The sequence below is a fragment of the Perna viridis genome, chromosome 2, assembly GCF_037379345.1.
Source record: "Perna viridis isolate PV_CMFRI_1.1 ecotype Kerala chromosome 2, ASM3737934v1, whole genome shotgun sequence".
Taxonomy (NCBI): Eukaryota; Metazoa; Mollusca; class Bivalvia; order Mytilida; family Mytilidae; genus Perna; species Perna viridis.
The window spans coordinates 47,839,195-47,857,488 of record NC_142446.1 but is presented as its reverse complement, the minus strand read 5'-3'; the positions used below and the strand labels follow the sequence as shown (position 1 = coordinate 47,857,488).

At 35.7% G+C, this 18,294-nt stretch overlaps 4 protein-coding genes across 5 annotated transcripts; 1 reads left to right on the top strand and 3 right to left on the bottom strand.

Annotated features, from left to right (window-relative positions):
• Positions 1-2,451: 2,451 nt before the first annotated feature.
• On the bottom strand, positions 2,452-5,762 carry LOC148625461 (uncharacterized). Of its 2 annotated transcripts, none has more exons than XM_088569021.1 (2): positions 5,620-5,762; positions 2,452-3,214 (listed from the first exon to the last, which is right to left on the bottom strand). In XM_088569021.1, the coding sequence occupies exons 1-2, from the start codon at positions 5,672-5,674 to the stop codon at positions 2,895-2,897; spliced, it is 375 nt and encodes a 124-aa protein (XP_088425147.1). In that variant the 5' UTR covers positions 5,675-5,762; the 3' UTR covers positions 2,452-2,894. The 2 variants fall into 2 exon arrangements, with proteins under 2 accessions (XP_088425147.1, XP_088425148.1); XM_088569022.1 differs by lacking the exon at positions 5,620-5,762 and adding an exon at positions 3,913-4,027.
• LOC148625460 (uncharacterized) lies at positions 5,363-7,802 on the top strand. Its single transcript, XM_088569019.1, has 2 exons — positions 5,363-5,488; positions 6,002-7,802. The coding sequence occupies exon 2, from the start codon at positions 6,015-6,017 to the stop codon at positions 7,599-7,601; it is 1,587 nt and encodes a 528-aa protein (XP_088425145.1). The 5' UTR covers positions 5,363-5,488; positions 6,002-6,014; the 3' UTR covers positions 7,602-7,802.
• Positions 7,803-8,584: 782 nt separating this feature from the next.
• LOC148625459 (TD and POZ domain-containing protein 3-like) lies at positions 8,585-10,108 on the bottom strand. The gene has a single exon (XM_088569020.1). The coding sequence runs from the start codon at positions 10,106-10,108 to the stop codon at positions 9,257-9,259; it is 852 nt and encodes a 283-aa protein (XP_088425146.1). The 3' UTR covers positions 8,585-9,256.
• Positions 10,109-10,962: 854 nt separating this feature from the next.
• Positions 10,963-14,235, bottom strand: LOC148625458 (uncharacterized). Its single transcript, XM_088569018.1, has 2 exons — positions 14,067-14,235; positions 10,963-13,781 (listed from the first exon to the last, which is right to left on the bottom strand). The coding sequence occupies exon 2, from the start codon at positions 13,766-13,768 to the stop codon at positions 10,991-10,993; it is 2,778 nt and encodes a 925-aa protein (XP_088425144.1). The 5' UTR covers positions 13,769-13,781; positions 14,067-14,235; the 3' UTR covers positions 10,963-10,990.
• Between the last annotated feature and the right edge of the window lie 4,059 nt (positions 14,236-18,294).

Here is an 18,294-nt window from a genome sequence, read left to right as displayed (position 1 = left end):
ACTCCATGATTTTTTGCTTTGAACATTGTAAATTTATTCATTTATCGTATATTCTTGTTTGAACCACTAGCTATTTGTACCTTGAGATAGTTAAGACCTGGACCACAGGTCCCAATGAGCTTATGTCATCACTTTGCATCCCTCATCTGTAAACTTTACACATTTAGCTCAACTACATGAAAAACCCTTGTCCAATTTAAATCAAACTTGGCAGAAATGATCTACTCTTCTGAAACCACATATGCCAATGTTTTAATGGCCTCAATACCCTCTACAAACTATCTTCTTTTTGTGTGGCTCAGTGGATGGCTGCGGCCACTCACAGTTGCCTTTGAGACCCTATGGGGAAACACATTTAGGCCTATATCTCAGCTTTTACTTAGCTAGTGGTGACAAAACTAGGCAGAAATAATGAAAGAGACAACTTTAATATGCAATTAAATTTTGGATCTGCTTCATTAAACAAGATGGTCACCAGAGGGTATTTAAGCTTCTGAAGATCAATTTTCAAAGAACAACTACCCTAAAACCACAGGTGCTAATCTATGCATTGGAACTTAATAGGTTTTGTCTCCTCAATTCATTCTACAAATAATCCACTTTTTGTGTGGCTTTGGTTGCTCGGTGGTTGGCTGTGGCCACTCTTAAGTTTCCTGTAAAACCCCATTGGTAAACATGTTTTGGCCTATTTCTCTGCTTTTACTCAGCCAATGGTGACCAAACTTGGTACAAATAGTGGAAGATTATGTGATAAAATTTTGGTTCTGTTTGATGAAACAATATGGTCACCTAAGGTTATTGGCCAATTTTGAAAGATCCACTCCACTGAAACACCGGTGCCAATGTTTTAATAAATGCCTTCTACAAACTTCCCACTTTTTGTGTGGCTCGGATGGCCGCTCTAAAGTTACTATTGAAACCCTATGTTTAAACATATGTTGGCCTATATCTCTGCTTTGATGGTAGGAATGCTGTTAGTATATGGAACTCTCTAAACCTTTTGTTTAAGTGATGTAAAAATTCTCCAGGTTAGTGATTCAGGCTCTTGAGAGCCTCTAGTTTATTTTTTTTTATCTGTATTCCAAATTTTTTGGATAGATTCCTTGTGAAAATCCCAGCCTGCGTTTTTCATTCAGATTTTAGATATATTTTACAGTTTTTGATTTATAAAGGACTGAAAGAGGCCACGCAGCAAAAAAAAATAAACTTTTTTAATTTTTGGTCAGATTTCGAAAATTTTTAATTGAATTTCAAATTATATGCTATATTGTTTCCAAACCGGTTGTCCATAATGAACTGTAAGTTTCTGTATTTATAAAGTGCGTCAAAACATACTGTGTCCACACTTGCCCCAGGTTGAGTTTGACATGCTGCGCTCGGCAAAGAGCTTTATTTTTATATATTATGATTGGAGTTTCGATCCATTCTTCAGCTGGTTTTGGACTATGCAATGCATTTAAAATACCTGTTTTTCACCAAACCTATAAAACAATGGGGTAATAACCTCTCTTTTAATACAACTTCAGTTACTCCTTTTGAGAGAAAATCTCAAAAGAAATATCAGGACTGTTTGTACCATGTTGTTTAGTTACAATGAAAACAATTACCTTAAAAACTAGTTATGTATGACAAGAAAAGAGTAAGTTTAGGGCATTGTATTCTCCTTTTAATAATGCATGCACGGCATTACATAAAATAAACTGGCACTTGAGTCTACATCTGTCCTTTTTCATATCTTGACCTACACTTTGAAATCGATGGTAAAGGAAAACTATTGACCAAACTTTACGACAAACGTGATGACTTTTCATTCAAAAGTGTCAACTTTCCTTCCATCCCTTCAGCACCTGCGTATGGTGTTCATATCACAACTCGTGCGTTATGCCAGAGCTTGCCGAAACTACGCAAACTTTTTGTATCGCGCAAGAATTCTAACAAATAGGCTTCTGGAACAGGGTTATGTTGCTACAAGATTGAAGTCATCACTACAGAAGTTTTATGGTCGTCATCATGAACTCGTGGATCGTTACGGTGTATCCATCTGCGCCATGAAAACTAATTTGTTCAGTGTGTCATAGTTTTCCTTTCCTCTTTCGTCTACCCCGGACTTGACTTTTTATGAGCAACTCGGCGGGTGTTTCTAGAAAAGCAGAGGACGCTTACCCTACCGGTGCACCTGGTCCATGCTCCCAGTTTTGAGTGGAATCGAGTTGCTCATTTACGTTTGTTACTTGTATGATTTTAGTTACTTTATGTTCTTTGTTGTGTATGTCTGTTTTCCATGTCTGGTCTTTGTCCCTGGATTACATTCTTTTGAATACCGCTATAACCTGGGTTCCCTTGATTACTCTTTGTAAAATATGAAGTCAATCATTTTTCAATACATATGTGAACTTCAAGGAAATGTGTGTAAATGATATCAAATAAATGGTTTAGATGCTGAAACAAAAACGTTATTCCATAATTTAATTTCTGAAGAAATACGCTTTCTCATAAAAAAAATTGTCAATATTTTTGTAATGTGACTATGACGTCGATAGGTCATCAACCTTACTAGAATCAAATTATAAATGTTATCAGTGTATTAAATTATATTTTTTCTGTCTATTTGAAATAACCTCAATGCTGTTGATGCATATTTGAAATAACTTGCGTAATTCAGTGTGCACCACGTACTTGAGGTTATTTCTTTATAGACCGAAAAAATAAAACAATCATTCCATAGAAATATTTATCCTTTTACCCAAGAGCATGTAATACTTTTTATGGTTAAAACACGAAAACGAAATGTGTGTATCATTCAACAATTAACCTCCGAAGGCAGGAGATCTTCATATTCAATACGTTTAGTCTTAATTTCATCTGCATGTCAACACACAGCTCATATGTAAATGTCACTGTGGAATTTCCCCTCCTATTTTATGAAGTACGTTGCCCCTCGATTCCACAGATGTTTTATCGCCCTCTTGGTACAATGCAGAATCTCCGAGATATTCACTACCATACTTAACGGTTTCGTCAGCAGATGGAGTCTTTACGAGAACCTTGGAGAAAGTTCTTCTATTACCAAAACCACTGTTGGGACCGGATGATCCAGCTTTTTTCTCAGTGGTTGGAAGGTCACTTATATTTTCCATTTCATCCGACGGACAATTGGTTTCTGATTTCTTTGTACCTTGGCGTTCTAAGGATTGATTTCGTCCTTTTGTGGACTCTAAACGAATACATATATATGCATTTAGTTTACAGAGGCGGATCCAGAAGTTTATAAAAGAGGGTGTTCCAATAAAAAGCTATATAAAAGGGCGCCCAACGTTATCCTAAGCTAAAATTCGCAACTTTTGCACGAAACAAACAAAATTTCCAAACAGACCGGGGATCGGAACCCTCCCCTGGATCCGCCACTGATTTTGCTGTGAATATCATAAAAATTACAAACTAAAAAGAACGAAAGCAGGAGATTAGAAGATCCAGATTAAACAGTCGATCCTAAATTAAATATTTGCTAATTATTTACGCTCTAAAATAGATGGTTCTAACCTTGTCAAAGTTGTTCCCAATAATTTGGTTTAAAGCAGGATATGAACGGTCTATTCAGTCGCACTTGGATCTAGTGCCTTCCTATGTAAACATTGAATTTATTGATACGTAGTAGTGTGATTAAAAGTAGGCAACATGTAACATAACATTCGAAGTCAGTATAGTTTTTTTCTTATGAGCTTAAAAAATAAATCTCATTCAACAATAAAAATTCAAGGCGCCTCCCCTTTTTTCCGAGTAAAATGGTTTTTGCCTTGGTCTAAATGCCGATTTTTTTTTCAATTATATTCATGCCACTGGTGGTTCGCGACTTAGTTCGATCACTGCGATCCTGTAGGATGCCTTAATAAATTTCTGAAAGTGCAAACATACCGTTAAAAGATGAAGCCATGATCGGAGCTTTCGCTTTAATGCTGTTATAAATGCCTTCCTTGTTGAATTAATTACGTAAAAGCAGTAGACCACAAGATCTAATCGCAGTATGATTTCAAAAAGTTTTATTAGTTTCAACTTGCTAGCAATTGTGCGTTTTAAATTACTATAACATTGATTGTTAAAGTTTTTTTTAAATAGAAAGTCGTAACAAGTTGTTCAGTTTTTAGTCATTCTAAGTATGATTGTATGCCGTTTTAATTTTATCACGACAGCTTTGTATGTATTGCCGGAATGGTTCTCAATGCATGTACAAGCATATGCTGTTTTAAATGAGGTTTAGCTGCAGTTTATAACGAATATTGAAAACATTAATATTATGCAAAGTGTTGGAGGTCTAGCTTCAGCAACAATACTATCTGTGAACGATACAGTTGCTAGATCTAGATCCTGAGAAAAAAAGTAGGTTTAAATCAAATCTCAAATTCAATATATGGCATTCATTCTGATATATTCTACCCAGTCACGGACGTTTTATTTATCCTGTGTACAAGAAATAAGCTGCATGACCTCCACGCAGTGAAGGGGTTGATCCAGGTTGTGGGTGTAAAAAGAATTAAAAGCCTAATGAAGTGATGCAAGAAAATTCCGTGAAAAAAGATTTCAAGCAAGCAAAATATTTCTTCAAATTTTAGGGGGGGGTGCATTCGCTGGGTCCGTCCCTATCAAATTGTGCCTGCAATGTTATTTCCTTAATCCAGTTTCAATTAATAATTTTTTTCACTTTTTAGTACCTTGTGATAGGCCGAATCACTGGTTTTGTTTTTCTCCTTCTCGTCGCTTTTTACTAACCCCAGTTAAACACCAAGTGAAAGTTTTTTTCAGTTAAAAAACAAATGCCTGGATACACTCCAAAGTTAACGGAAAATTTGTTTAGGTACACTTCTGAATGAACGGAATTTCTGTTAAGCTACATTCATAAATTTTGGAAAAAGCTGACAATGTATACTCCTAAAAAATGTGGAAAATCTGTCAAGGTACACTTCTAAGTATATGGGAAACTCGTCTAGATACACTTCTTAATTTAGGGAAAATCTGTGCAGTATACACTCCTAAATTACAAGAAAAGAGAAGAATGCGCTACGATTTAACTTATATCATCAATAAGTCTCGAAAGTCTCCTAGATTTGTATACCTACATCTAAGTGTTGACATGGTTTTCGCAAGGGTTCGTCTTTGAGAGATTAAAAATTGACTTCAAATCATAGCCTTATGGATTTCTTCTGCCAAAATTTAGGTTAAAATATTAATAAACAATAAGGAAGGATTATCTTTTAACTCTCCTAACATACTATTTTTGTTTAGAATTTCTTAATAAATATTAAACGGATAATCTTTTTCATTGTTGGTACAAAAGGGTGAATTAAAGGGATTAAAATATTCAACGGTAATTCAACGCGCTAGGGAAACATAACATTGTACATGTAATTGTCATACTTTAACGTTTATTTTTGCCGAGAAACATTGTGTCTTTCCGACGTGGAGTATAGAAAATGTGTGAAAAAGAAGGCTTCGGGTAAGATTTAGATATTTGTAAATCTTTTAGCCGTTGAGCAAGCAAAACGTTAATGTAATCTGATAACATTAACATTCGTACTTTCGAAACGGTTTATACATGTATATATTTGGACATCTGTATGAACAAACCTCTAACTTTAAAAGATCGTGAAACTAGAAAGTCTTGTGTTTTAGGAACAACCATCAACGATGCTTCGTTTTTCCAGTCACGAGTTTATCATACTCTTATTGGTGGAATTCACGACTACTCCATATACAATAACACGCTTGAAAAGACTGCTCAATAGTACTCATGAAGTGTACTTTTACTTATTTATATATCCGGTATGTAGTAAAATTTGGCATGGAATGCCGGAAAAGTGAAAATACTCATGAAGTGCACTTTTACTTCATTACATGTCTCGTATATAGTAAAATGCGGCATGGAATGGAAAAGTTAAAAGTTCTGGGTTAAATGCGACCCAAAACGTTATACATGAATTCTTTTGTAAGTTGTTTTATTTTACTACAGGAAATAACCAAGTATGGCTTCATCAGTGTCTTCTTACTTCATTACTACTGGGCTATCAAATCCCAACCATAGCCACGAAAAGGAAGGTGGAAACACAGCGACTTCAGAGGAAGCAGACACGGAGGATAAAAATGGCAAACATAAGAAAAAGTCTAAAAACAAAAATAAACAAATGGTTTTGACAAGGAATGAACTAACAAGACGGAGAATGGACCTTATTCGTTCAAAACTGGAAGAATCCAGAGCAAGATATTTTGAAAAAATTAAAACACATTCACTGAATTGTTCTAGACCAATTCCACGTGTTGGTGACGCATTTGTACCTGTTAATCAGGACACCGAACCTACACAAGAACAATCCACAGAAATCGTGTCAATTTCAAATACGGGTGATCTTCCTTATGTTTATTTTGTTGTGTCTCCAGATAAATTGGATAAGTCTAAACCAAAATTGAAAAAAGAGGACCGACAGAAGGAATATAGTGCCAGACCAACAACTCGACAAACAAAAAAGTTTACTAGAAAAGAAGACTATGGGATATACACCGATAAAAACAAAATGGATGCACTTGCTAAAACTCTAGGTATTACCCAGAATCCAATAGAGGGAAATGAGCGACCCATTGCACACAAGCAAATTGTTTTCCCACTTCCGGTAAGATACACTCCTAAGAATCCCCCGGTTACACCTGCAACGACAATAATGTCAGGTTCCATCGGGTTCCGTGGTAGTCGCGAACAATTGGACGCGAATGAATTCGATTCACTTTACGAAAAACCTGTAAAAATGACAATATATGAAGATGTTGGTTTGGGAACTTGTAACTCGTTTGAAAACATTGGGAAAGAATTTAATGAAATCAGGAAAAACTCGGCGAGGTCAATATCCACTAGGTGTCTAGAACTTCCATTTATTTCCCTCGACGAACAAAGGAAGGCCTTAGGAACAGCAGGCTCTTATGGTGTAAAATCTCTAGACTTTGTGAGAAAATCTGTTTCACAAAGTTCATCACAAAAAAGAGTACACTTTGCAGAAGCTGTGTCAGTTGACATGCCATTACTGAAAGGTAGTCAGATAGGAGGCTCATATGAAGTTCTCCCATACGTTGGTGAAAGGGCCAATACAGTCCCCGACTTTAGATCCGATAAATCAAAAAGCTTGAGTGATTTCAAATCTCTGCCAGACAATCGAAGTATAAGGTCAACCACATCTACAGGCAAGCGATCTAATGTATCCTTAGATTTACCTAAAATAGACATTGTCTCTTCTGTTTACGACGAACTGATCGTAAAAGCCATCCAGGCATATATTACAACATTACCAACGTATTCAAAACAAGCGAAGGTGGCACAAGAACTGCTCGACCAGCTTCATAACAGAACTATAACAACTGCCGATCTAGAAAAAGACAAGTACAAAAGCATTCGAGAGGACATAGCTAATATGCCAAGACGCAATGCACATATGAAAAAACAAAAATCAAACTTACGGACGGAAGACTCCGAGAAAAAGCGCGTAAGTCCAGTGGAACCAAAATGTTATAGAATGGTTCTCCCTGGCAGAGTTCCACATGGACCGAAGCTCAAAGTTCTGCAATAGGGAAATATTATTGATTAGCACTTAGTGTTAAAACTTGATAGTGGGAACAAAACACTTCTTAAAACCGACAATACGGTCATCTCGACTTGATCATTGTTTTGTTTTTATTATTTAATGTACTATGAGGATATGTTGGTTTGTTACGTTTACAGTTATTTCCATGTTGCATGTTAACAGAAGTGCTATTAAAATATAATGAATGATCAATGCTTGGTATTTTAAAATCATTATTTAGGAATGACTGTTATATTTTTTTGTCTATGAAGAAATAGTGTCAATCACGTGGTGCACTATATAACCTTCAAATAGACCGAAAAATATAACAATCACCCATTATAATTCAATTTTGATATAAAAATTCAAGTAGTAAATCATTTAAAAAGGTTGATGACGTCACAGTCACATTACAAAATTTTGGTCTTTGGGATGATGGACACAATTTTTTTTCTAACCAGAATGCGTGTTACTTCTGAAATTTAATTACATGAACATGACTATAAGATATGACGTGTTTTATTTATAAATTAGGAGTCATATACATGTATAGGGTTCAATTTACCCATCTTACTAGAAGAAGAAAGTGTGCCTCTTAAATATTAAAATGTTAATGAAAACACTCTCCGTTTTGTTATACATGTAAACTCGTAACGTTGCAGGAATTCATATAATAATTGTTTCCACCGAAAGATCGTATATAATTTAATTAGCCAAATTCCTGTGCTGAATTACATTTGCTATTTCAAAGCTGTAATCCGGCGGAGTGATGCGTCGTAACAGGAAGCAGTTATTAGATATGCGGAGGAGATTGTATACTGGCACGTAACTTATACAGAGGCTAGAAGAAGAAAAGGTTTACACTGGACTACTGTTATCATGGTCCTATTCGCGGGTGTACATGGTCATAACGTTTGACAAACAGTTACATTATAAGAAATTCCAAAATACAAATAGGAACAAATACGTGTGTGTGATCTAGCTGGAGATTGTATCAATGCGAGAAACAGTTTTAATACGAATTTCTAAGTAGAACCATTTTGAAATATGTGTACACCTAGCTATTCCTCGAATTTGGATAACCAAAATGATATTTTACTTTCACCTATTTTTTATGCATTAAATCAAATTGACAAATAGATACAGTGTTTCTCTCACAAAAATGAAAAAGAGGTAAACAATTAGTAAAGTCTGGTTTTCAACAGAAGTACACGGTGTACTGAACAGGTTAACAATTACATAATAACAAGACACAATGTGGTGTGTAATAGAAAAATAAAAAGTGGCATAAATTAATTAAAAAAAAAAACTACTTTATCAATTGGAAGTATAAAATGCTAATTCCCTCAAAATGCACTTAATAACTAAAAAAATTACGCCGACTTCTATACTATTGAAATTATGATTAATAAAAAACTGTAACTAGTAATATTCTTGCATTTAGAAAACAATATAAATTGGATGTTCAAATGTTCCGTTCTATTGTTAATGTTTAACCAATCAATCATTATCAATAAATCATTATATAAAACTCAAATAATTAATGAAAAATAATTAAGAAAACGCGTGTTGATTCTATTTACATATTATACATCGATAGGTTGATATTTTTCAATCGCTTATGCTATTTCCAATAAATACCAATCATAAGATATTGGAATTTAACAATTCAAAAACTCTTTTGTTTCGAGGAAACTCTTTAGGATAGTGTCGTTGGCTACCGTGTAACCTATTCTATGATTACAGTGAAACCAATACGAGTTTCTGTAAGAATCGGTACTAACGCTATCAGAACACCAAGTCCTGGCACAGTAGACACATGTGCGTTGTAACGGAGATCGAAGTTTCAGTTCAGTCCTACATCGGCAATGATTATCATGGGGTTGTACGATTTCCTTGAGTCTGTGTTTAACAGCCGACACTCTTGACCTCATGATGTTGAAGTTATCCTGCTCAACTTCAAGTTTCCTGAGACGACCTTCGAAGACTTTGTTCTTTATTTCTAGTGAAATCACATTATTGTCTTTTGCTAGCTGCCAGAGTGTTTTTGATTTACTGCAAATTTCGATGCATTCTGTAAGAAGGCTTTGCAAATCATATTTATCAGCTAAGATTAAGCAATCCATAACAAAATCCTGAGTAAATGACTCGGATTTCAGCTTAGATATAAAAACATCCTCACATTTTTCTTTCAGTTTCAGAATTTGATACTCATCCGCTAAAGGTAACAGACGGAAAGCAGAATCGGGTCCTGCTTCAAGTTCATCGCTAAATCCTGGATGAACAAAGCGAATCATTTCAGCTACATCTTGGCAGGATTTTCCAGGGAGGTTAATCTCCGCTTGTTCTTTTTCTTTAAACTCTGCGGAAAACATACATCTAAAAACAGGAGACGCAAATGCTAAGAGACTGCGACTAGTGAATAAAGTTTTGCCTTCTACAAGAAGAACTACATCACAAAGAAGCTCATCAGCTGTAAAGTCATTGGAGTTTAATGGTTCTTCTTGGCTCATGTCGCTTCATTGATAGCAGAATAGTCGTTATTGGCGACGACGACAGTGACGTAAACAAGTAAAAATTATATTTGGACCTCTTTGTGGCTTTTTTTTTATGAATTAACATTTGCGGTTACATAGCAATCTCTCTTTGTATACTAAACCCACTTAACTCTTCAATTTTCATTTTGAAAATAATTTTACTGAACTATCTCGGGGAGTTGAAAGAACCATGTGCCACTTTAGGAGACGTTTCACGAATGCTTTGTAACGTCCAAAAAGGAACGTTGCATTTGCACACTTTTCATAGCATTCTTACATTCTGTAGTTGATAAAAATAGAGACAAATTATAAAAAAAGAACTTAATTGAAATATAAATTAGATTAAGTTGAAAAAAATAAATAAAAACAAAACAAAACGAGAATAACTATCAATTATTTTTGTTGTTTATTTATTTTTAATTTTACCTTTAACATTAATAAAAGTATTTTGAAGTAAAAAAAACAACAATAAAACAACAAAATACAAAAAGGAGAAGAACTTTAAAAGTATAGAAGAATGTTAAATGTATAGAAGAACTTTAAAAGTATAGAAGAATGTTAAATGTATAGAAGAACTTTAAAAGTATAGAAGAACGTTAAAAGTATAGAAGAACTTTAAATGTAGAAAAAAAACCAAAGTCATCAAACAAGAACAAAACTTTCGCGTGTAATGACAAGCATAAAGGAAGTGAAGAGGTCTTCTGGGAAAACGTAGTATCATTTTGCAAAAAGTACAAAAAATCGTGCTGAATTGCAAAGTAACAGCTTATAAATGACTTCGCGATTTTGTACAAAAAAATTCTCGAAATCTTTGTGACAAAAAGATATGATCAGTTCTAACTTTTAATCCAACAAAAATCAGATACGACTGACCGATGGCAATGGGTCCCCTAAAATACCGAGGACCAGTTTAATGCAGAGTTCTCGTTTCAGTTTGTGGATAAACTCATCGTACGTGGATCTTGCTATGTCTTTTTCAAACTCAAAAACATCTGAGTATGGAAGAAAATATGGATTTAAATACCTTTCGTTTGCAAAATGCAGTAAAGAGGAGAACATTTTGGTTGTAATAACCGACGGGGGTATCCTTTCCACATTGTCGCGGTTCTTCATTCCAAGGAATGCATAAAAGACACAATTTTTCAACATATAGCTTTTGATAATGTGCGAAGGCTTGATTTCGAGATTTCTACTTTTCTCAGAAAACTTCGTCATGTGCATACACAGGTGACTGAAGTGGTCGATTGAGTCTAGTATAATCTTTGGGCAGACTTCTTTACCCTTGACTATTTTTCCAAGGGCATAAGCACGACGAAAATTTGCAGGAAGCGATTTCATCAGCGTAATTTCGGCAGGTGCAGCAGACACACGCAACATGCGTCTCTGTTCTACACCATGGTCGTTGTTACAAGTGAAATTGATGTTGTTGTCAATCTGATTTGCTTTAGTGTCAAACTCGTTTGTTTTAGCTTGCATGATCAAGAAGCACCCGGCTTGTTTGATTTGGGCCGTCATCATTGGTATCTCACCCACATTGATATTTGCGGGCCACCATCCCTTCTGGTACACTGCTGGTACCAAGTCAATGCTGATCTTGAGCTGTTTGTAAACTGACCCTATCCAGTATACGCTGAAGTTAAAAACAGGTTTACCCGATATCACGGCCATTTTATCTTCATAATTGTAGTAAAGGTTGCCACGGGTCCAGAGCCTGTTTTCATACAAGGCTCTTTTTAAGTACTTATTAAACAGTTGAAGAAAAGGGAGAGCAAGGAAATATCCTTCACTGTCGCAAAACGACAAAACTTCCTTAACTGGTGGATTTTCGTTAAATTTGAGACATGCAAACCCCGTTTCTAAACATTTTTTCCTCAAGACAGGGCTTGTCATTTTACCCAAACTATCTATACAGAGAACAAAATCAAACTCGTCTGGTCTTCCAACCTTCGTTCCCTCCACAGTACTTCCAGTTGGAAAAATTGTCATCTTGAATCTTTTGTCATAACTTTCAACTGCGTTGCAAATTTCTACAACAAGTTGTTTTACTTCTAAAACTACTGTATCTACCTCCTGTGCGTTTTCTTCACTCCTCTCATAATATGTTGACAATAAAAAGTTCCACATGCTCTTGCGATCATCAGGTAGTCCCATTCTGCTTTGAATATCACCTGAAATTACAACATCGGACGCTTTGATTATTTTAGGGAGGTCAAGGAGGATTTCATCAAACGATTTTGATCTTGTGTATATCTGCTCTTGGCTAACTGACTCTTTAAGGGCACTGTAACATTGGAAACTGCAATGCCTCTTTACGGTGTCCAGTGGCGTGTCATTTAATTTGTCTGTAGCATTCCTTTGTGCTCCCAGCTCAAGTAAATTTTTAACTTGTTCCGGGAAGTTGTGATAAGCCGCTAAATGAAGTGGTGTCGTTCCATTTTTATCAGTGGCATTTACATCAGCTCGCCCCTCCCTCACGATTCGGTATAAAAGTTCAGGTATCGGTCTATGCTTGATAAGTGACATCAACGGGGTTCGACCCCATCTGTCATGGGCATTAAAATTAGGACTATAGTTTTTAAAGACTTCGAAAACAGAATCAAGAAATAGTAAAAATGGAGGAGTTTCTTGAAAAACGTTTTCAGTTTGTATGTTCGATCCATTTCTTACCAACATGTCCAAAATTTCCGTTAGAACGCATGCATCAGACACACACGTTAATCTATGCAGTGCAGTGTTGCCTAAGTTGTCAGGGTTGTTCACGCATACCCCGAGATCAATTATTGACTGAATTGTTTCTTCATTAACATTCGCCGTCGCTATTAAATTTGCCCATGGTGCCTTCCCAAATGTATCCTCCGTACTTAGAAGTCCCGACAGGGTAGATTTTGAGAAATTACTGATGATCACATGAAATATATCAGTTAAATTTTCGACTACTTCAGAAACAAAGTAGATATGAAGAAAATTTTCCCCTAAATTTGTTCTGCAATTCAGTTCTAAATCCTGGAATTTTTCAACAAGGTGCTTTAGCAAAGGCGTGTTGTCATCTCTAGCGGCCGCCAAGTGAAGAAGTCCGAATCCAAAGTTGGTGGTGACATTCAAGGAGGCACCAGCACTGACAAGTGCATCCATTATCTTAAGGAAATCTGCATCAAAGTCCAAATCATAGTTTGGGTCTACTCGTCTATCAACTATTAACGGGTCAAAACTGATGGAACAATGAAGTGGTGTGAAGCCGTTCACGTCTTGAGCATCTAAATCGACATTCGGTTCTTGTAACAGGCGTCTTACGTTAGCTAAAGAATTCACGGAAACTGCGTAATGCAGCGGTGTTTGTTCCCATTTATTCTTTACGTTGACACTGGCTCCAGCTTGAAGTAGAATATTTATAAGGTTCACTCCGTTTTCATTGATCCATCTGACTGCTAGATGGAGAGGACTATCTCCTCGTAAGTTTTGTTCATTTATTGGACATCGTATGATTTCAGTGCGACATGCATCTGCGTCTCCCGATAAAACTGCATCATGGAGAGGTGAGTTACCACTATGGACGAATCCATCTACGGGGATGTTATATATATCGGTATTACTGAGAAGTTTAACCAATTCGGCTTGGCTAGGTGGTGCAACATCCATGTTTGGAAGTAGTCTGAAAGTTAAAGCAGAAAATATTTTAGTTTCTATAGATAGCTACATTGCAGTCAGGACCATGGGATATACAGAGGAATAACTATTAATCCGCTTTTGTCCTTTTAAACATTATACGAAGTAGTGAATCCCCATATTTTAATAGTAGTAGATCTCATAAATATCTGGATTTGTCTAATCATTATAGAGAAATTGCGATCGTCTGAAAATGAATATTCTTGCTGTGACTCTGAACATTACTGACCCTGATTTCGTCCAACAATAAAAAAAAGAATATTTTACTTACCAAATCATTTGATGAATAAATAGTAACCCAGCAGAATATGATTTGTGTTTAACCGTGAAACTGGTCCTGTGGCATTCGCATGTAAATCTGAAAACGAAACTAGAAGGCCCTCTTAATCAGGAGCTTCCGTAACATGTAAAAAGTCAATGATTCACACATTGTTACGCAATGTAAAATGCAGTGTACCACAACGTAGTAATTGTGTGTTTGAATGCAATTATTCACCACTAAATGTCGAATTGCAATACAAAAAAACTTATTTTGGATATAATTGACATAAACTAATTGGGGTTGACGCAACCAGAAATATTGAAATAACAAGTATATTTATTTCAAATTGGCATAACCTATTCTTGTAACCAACTGAATTCGCATATTCTAAAAAAATATTAAGTATGGTATCTTCCCTATAGAGCGAATAAAGTTATGCCAGGTTTACATGGCCATGTTTTCAGTGTATTATGTCATTGCAGTGCTTTTGTAAATGTACATAGATGCAAGTATATATTTATTTCGTTTACTCAAAAGTTCTTCTCTTGTACGCATCAGATATCTGTCAGTAGGCGTTTGCCTTACGTAGATCGACGTAGTTTGTCCTTAATAATGGCGAATCATTTGTCATTTCAGACTGTACTAAGTTGGAATAGCCCATAATATTTTGTAGTCTTTGATTCTTTTGAGTTTGTAGTTTTAGAACTTTATCCCCGTGATTATTTAACCTTCTCCGGAGCAATAAATTAAATGGAGATTTTTTTTACCCTGATGAGAAAATGATAACACTGAAGGGAGAAAAATTTGCCAAGTATTAAATTTACATACTATGGAGATAGCAATGAAAAATTATTACATAACATGCTTGTTTTGAAATAGAAAATCGACATAAAAACCGATTAAAAGTCCAGTATCATTCTAAATCTGACACTGTTTTGTGATGGATTCTGATAACAGTATTTGATATTATTATATGAATAGAATTGTTTATTTTCTGATTGGTCTAAAAAGTACTTTCATTTCATTTTAAATCTTGACAGTGGTTGAAAGTTAAAATTCTTTCCGCTTGCACGACTACGTCAAATTAAAATAGATCAATAGTGGCCATGCGGAATTTATAACCTAACAAGGGGCTCCCTGGAGCCTCATTCACTCACCTGCTTAATTTTTTGCCTTTCAAGGGCGATAACTTTAACAAAGATTTGTCCGACAAGTTTGACCCAAAAAGACTTCGGTAAGACTTATCATAAGGATCATTTCATCAAATGAAAGTTTCATTCTATCTATTATAGTTTTTAAGATATTACACCATTTGCCTTTCAAAGGCAGTAACTCTAACAAAGAGTCGTCTGACAACTTGATCCCTTTAAGAGTTTTGTAGGCCTTATCATAAGGATCATTTCAGCAATTGAAAGTTTCATTCTGTTTATCATAGTTTTTTGAAAGATACTGACTGAGAACCGTAAGAATTGTCATTTTTCACCTTTCAAGGTCAATAACTCTTACAACTGAAGGATCGAGTCGTCTTACAACTTTGATCCGTGGAAACTTGTGTAGGCCTTATAATAAGGATCATTACAGCAATTGAAAGAATTTGGCTAAGCCTAACGGTTTAGGAGACATATGCCAAAAACTACTGTCTGACCCCTACGTTCTATTTTTAGTGACGGCGGCCATGTTTTTTTTTTTTTTTTTTTTCTGATGGATCAAAAATCCCCACAAAAATTATTTGCAGGATACCCAAAAAACATTCATACCAAGTTTGGTTTCAATTGGTCAAGTAGTGTCAGGGGAGAAAAATTGTTAACGACGATGACGGACGCCAAGTGATGGCAATAGCTCACATGGCCTGTGGCCAGGTGAGCTAAAAAGGATACGAAAGCAGATTGATTCATGTAATAAAACAATTAATGACTTAGACATGAGTTGCTGTCATAATTTATCAACCCTCAAAATAGCTACATTACCCTCACCAGTATTTTCTCGGGTTGATAACTTGTATCAGTCAATAATCTGGTGACATGTGCCGTATAACCTGGATTAAAACGCGCGTGACCTGGCCAGGGGTTTACCGGTAATTTCGACGAAGTCCGCCAGTACATATACCAGAAGAAATAATAAACGATGTTCAATAGTGACAGTTGTATTTGGAGTGGCTTAAAGAGACAGTCCATGTAGAAACAAGGCAGTTCCTACGATATGGATGGCACATGGTAAAGTTTATCCCACGGAATTTTTTTTGTTCCAGTTTAATGTTTACATCATATATATGTCCAATAATACAAAGTCTGTTTAATATCTACAATGGGTGACTCAGAAAACGATTTAACAGTTCCCTAAAAAAGCAATCAAATTTTGCACAAAATGAAAGAGTTGTCTCCCCTTTTCAATGAATTTCAAAACTTTCTATACAATTCATTTCTCTTTAACCGTTGTAGTTTATCAAAAACCAACATTCAATTTTGTGAGAAAGGATGCATTTGCAATTTGAAAAGATGATTTTTCTAAACAAAATTTGTCATGCGCCACCCCTCTTAATCAGTGAAAAAATAATAAACTGAAAGTTCGAACTTTGTTGTCAATGTCATAAAAGGAGAAATGGCATCAAGGGGCTCTACTCCATTGGGCCCTGTTTACAAGTACTTAAGTTCGTGATATGACCTGGGACTATTTTTATTTACTATAGACAAGTTCGATATAATAGTTGTCGATAATCTGGTCAATATCGTAATATTTAGACTGTCTTAAGTTTGACCAGTTTATCAACAACTATTATGTTTATTTCATTGAGGAACCATATCCTCATTTTTTTTTCTCAGAAAGTCATGCAAATCGTGCTTTTGCATATTTACATTGACAACTGCTTTATCATGAATGCGTTTTTATAAGGGGGCGTAACCGGGCATTACCATTGGTCTCACTAACCACTTCCGGGTCAAATGGCCGCCCCCCCCCCTATGTAGTACCAAAAACACACTGAACCTAGACATATTCATTGTAAGTGCATTATTTGTGTGCTTTATTATTAAAAGTAGTCAAAATAAAGCTGAGAATGTGTACTTTAAAATCATATATGTAATTAACTACAAAAGTGTATGAATATTGTTTACATGTGTGAGTAATTTGCCTCCATGCTGTCAGTTAGCAGAACAGGTAAAAATGTGGATTTTCAGTATTATTTATTCAAGTAAATTTTGTGAAGAATTTCTACAATCATCGTACCATTAGCATAATGATTTTGGAAGCCTTCCTTTCCAAGCTTCGCAACAGCATGCAACTTTAAGATGTCACTTGTCCTGGGAATTCACAGTGAGACTTTGAAAATTACTTTTTTAACATGTAAAGTAATGGAAACGTTAGAAGTGGTTAGTGAGACCATATGTATTAACCAACTACCCAAAATACATTAAAAATAGGTCGAAAACTGACCAATTGATATGAATTTGAACCGGGCATCTATACGGGTCAATATGAAAAAAGAGGACCAATACTAACGGCATCATAACTTCCGGTCGTTTGACACCGCCATGTTGAGTTAGAATTGGGTTTAAAGTCAAACACGAAAACAACTGTTCTACAAATCATCTAGGTGAGTTGGTTAATAAAATTGTCAATAAATATGTTGGAGGATTTTTGTGTGTTTCTGCTGCTTTTAGTCCTGGTGATAAAAGTTCCTGAAATAACACAATTCTGAAAGCACATTTTAGATATACAAATGTGCAATTGAAGATATATTATGCTCTTTTGTTTTAGACATGACAATGGGCTTGCCAGGTGTAATAAATTACTGGTTTGTGTATCATAATTATGTTGGATTCCTTTTTTTTGCTTTCTATGTGCACATCCTTTGATTTCAGTTTGTCTTGTTTATGTTACATAATGAATGTTTTCATATTTGGTCTGAAGCTCCTTAGAGATTGTGCTTGTATTTGAATGACATGCCAAATCAAAATAAAGTTTTCTTACCTTATTCTAAGTTTCCTATTTGTTTGGGCCCCGTGCAGGTCCGGGTGTCAAAAGAATAGGCCTGCATCAGCGCTAAGCTTGTCGTAAAAGGCGACTAAATAGTGCTCAGAAACCTAGCCGGGGGCTAGGCGCTCTGCCCACAGAGCAACTGGGATGTGTGCCCCCAGGTGGTGGAATGGGGTACCCCTGGCGTGTTACATGCTGGGGTTGTCAGGCTATAATACGGAAAACCTGACCGCAAACCATAGTGGTGCACCGTGTTGGGAAAGAT

What these genes read in the sequence shown, in the direction of transcription:
- LOC148625459 (XM_088569020.1), bottom strand. Translation starts at nt 10,108, where the DNA reads ATGAGCCAAGAAGAACCATTAAACTCCAATGACTTTACAGCTGATGAG.
- LOC148625461 (XM_088569021.1), bottom strand. Translation starts at nt 5,674, where the DNA reads ATGGTTGTTCCTAAAACACAAGACTTTCTAGTTTCACGATCTTTTAAA. An exon ending in ACGATCTTTTAAAGTTAGAG is followed by an intron (nt 3,215 to 5,619) that starts GTTTGTTCATAC and finishes GTATTCGTTTAG; the next exon opens with AGTCCACAAAAGGACGAAAT.
- LOC148625458 (XM_088569018.1), bottom strand. Translation starts at nt 13,768, where the DNA reads ATGGATGTTGCACCACCTAGCCAAGCCGAATTGGTTAAACTTCTCAGT.
- LOC148625460 (XM_088569019.1), top strand. Translation starts at nt 6,015, where the DNA reads ATGGCTTCATCAGTGTCTTCTTACTTCATTACTACTGGGCTATCAAAT.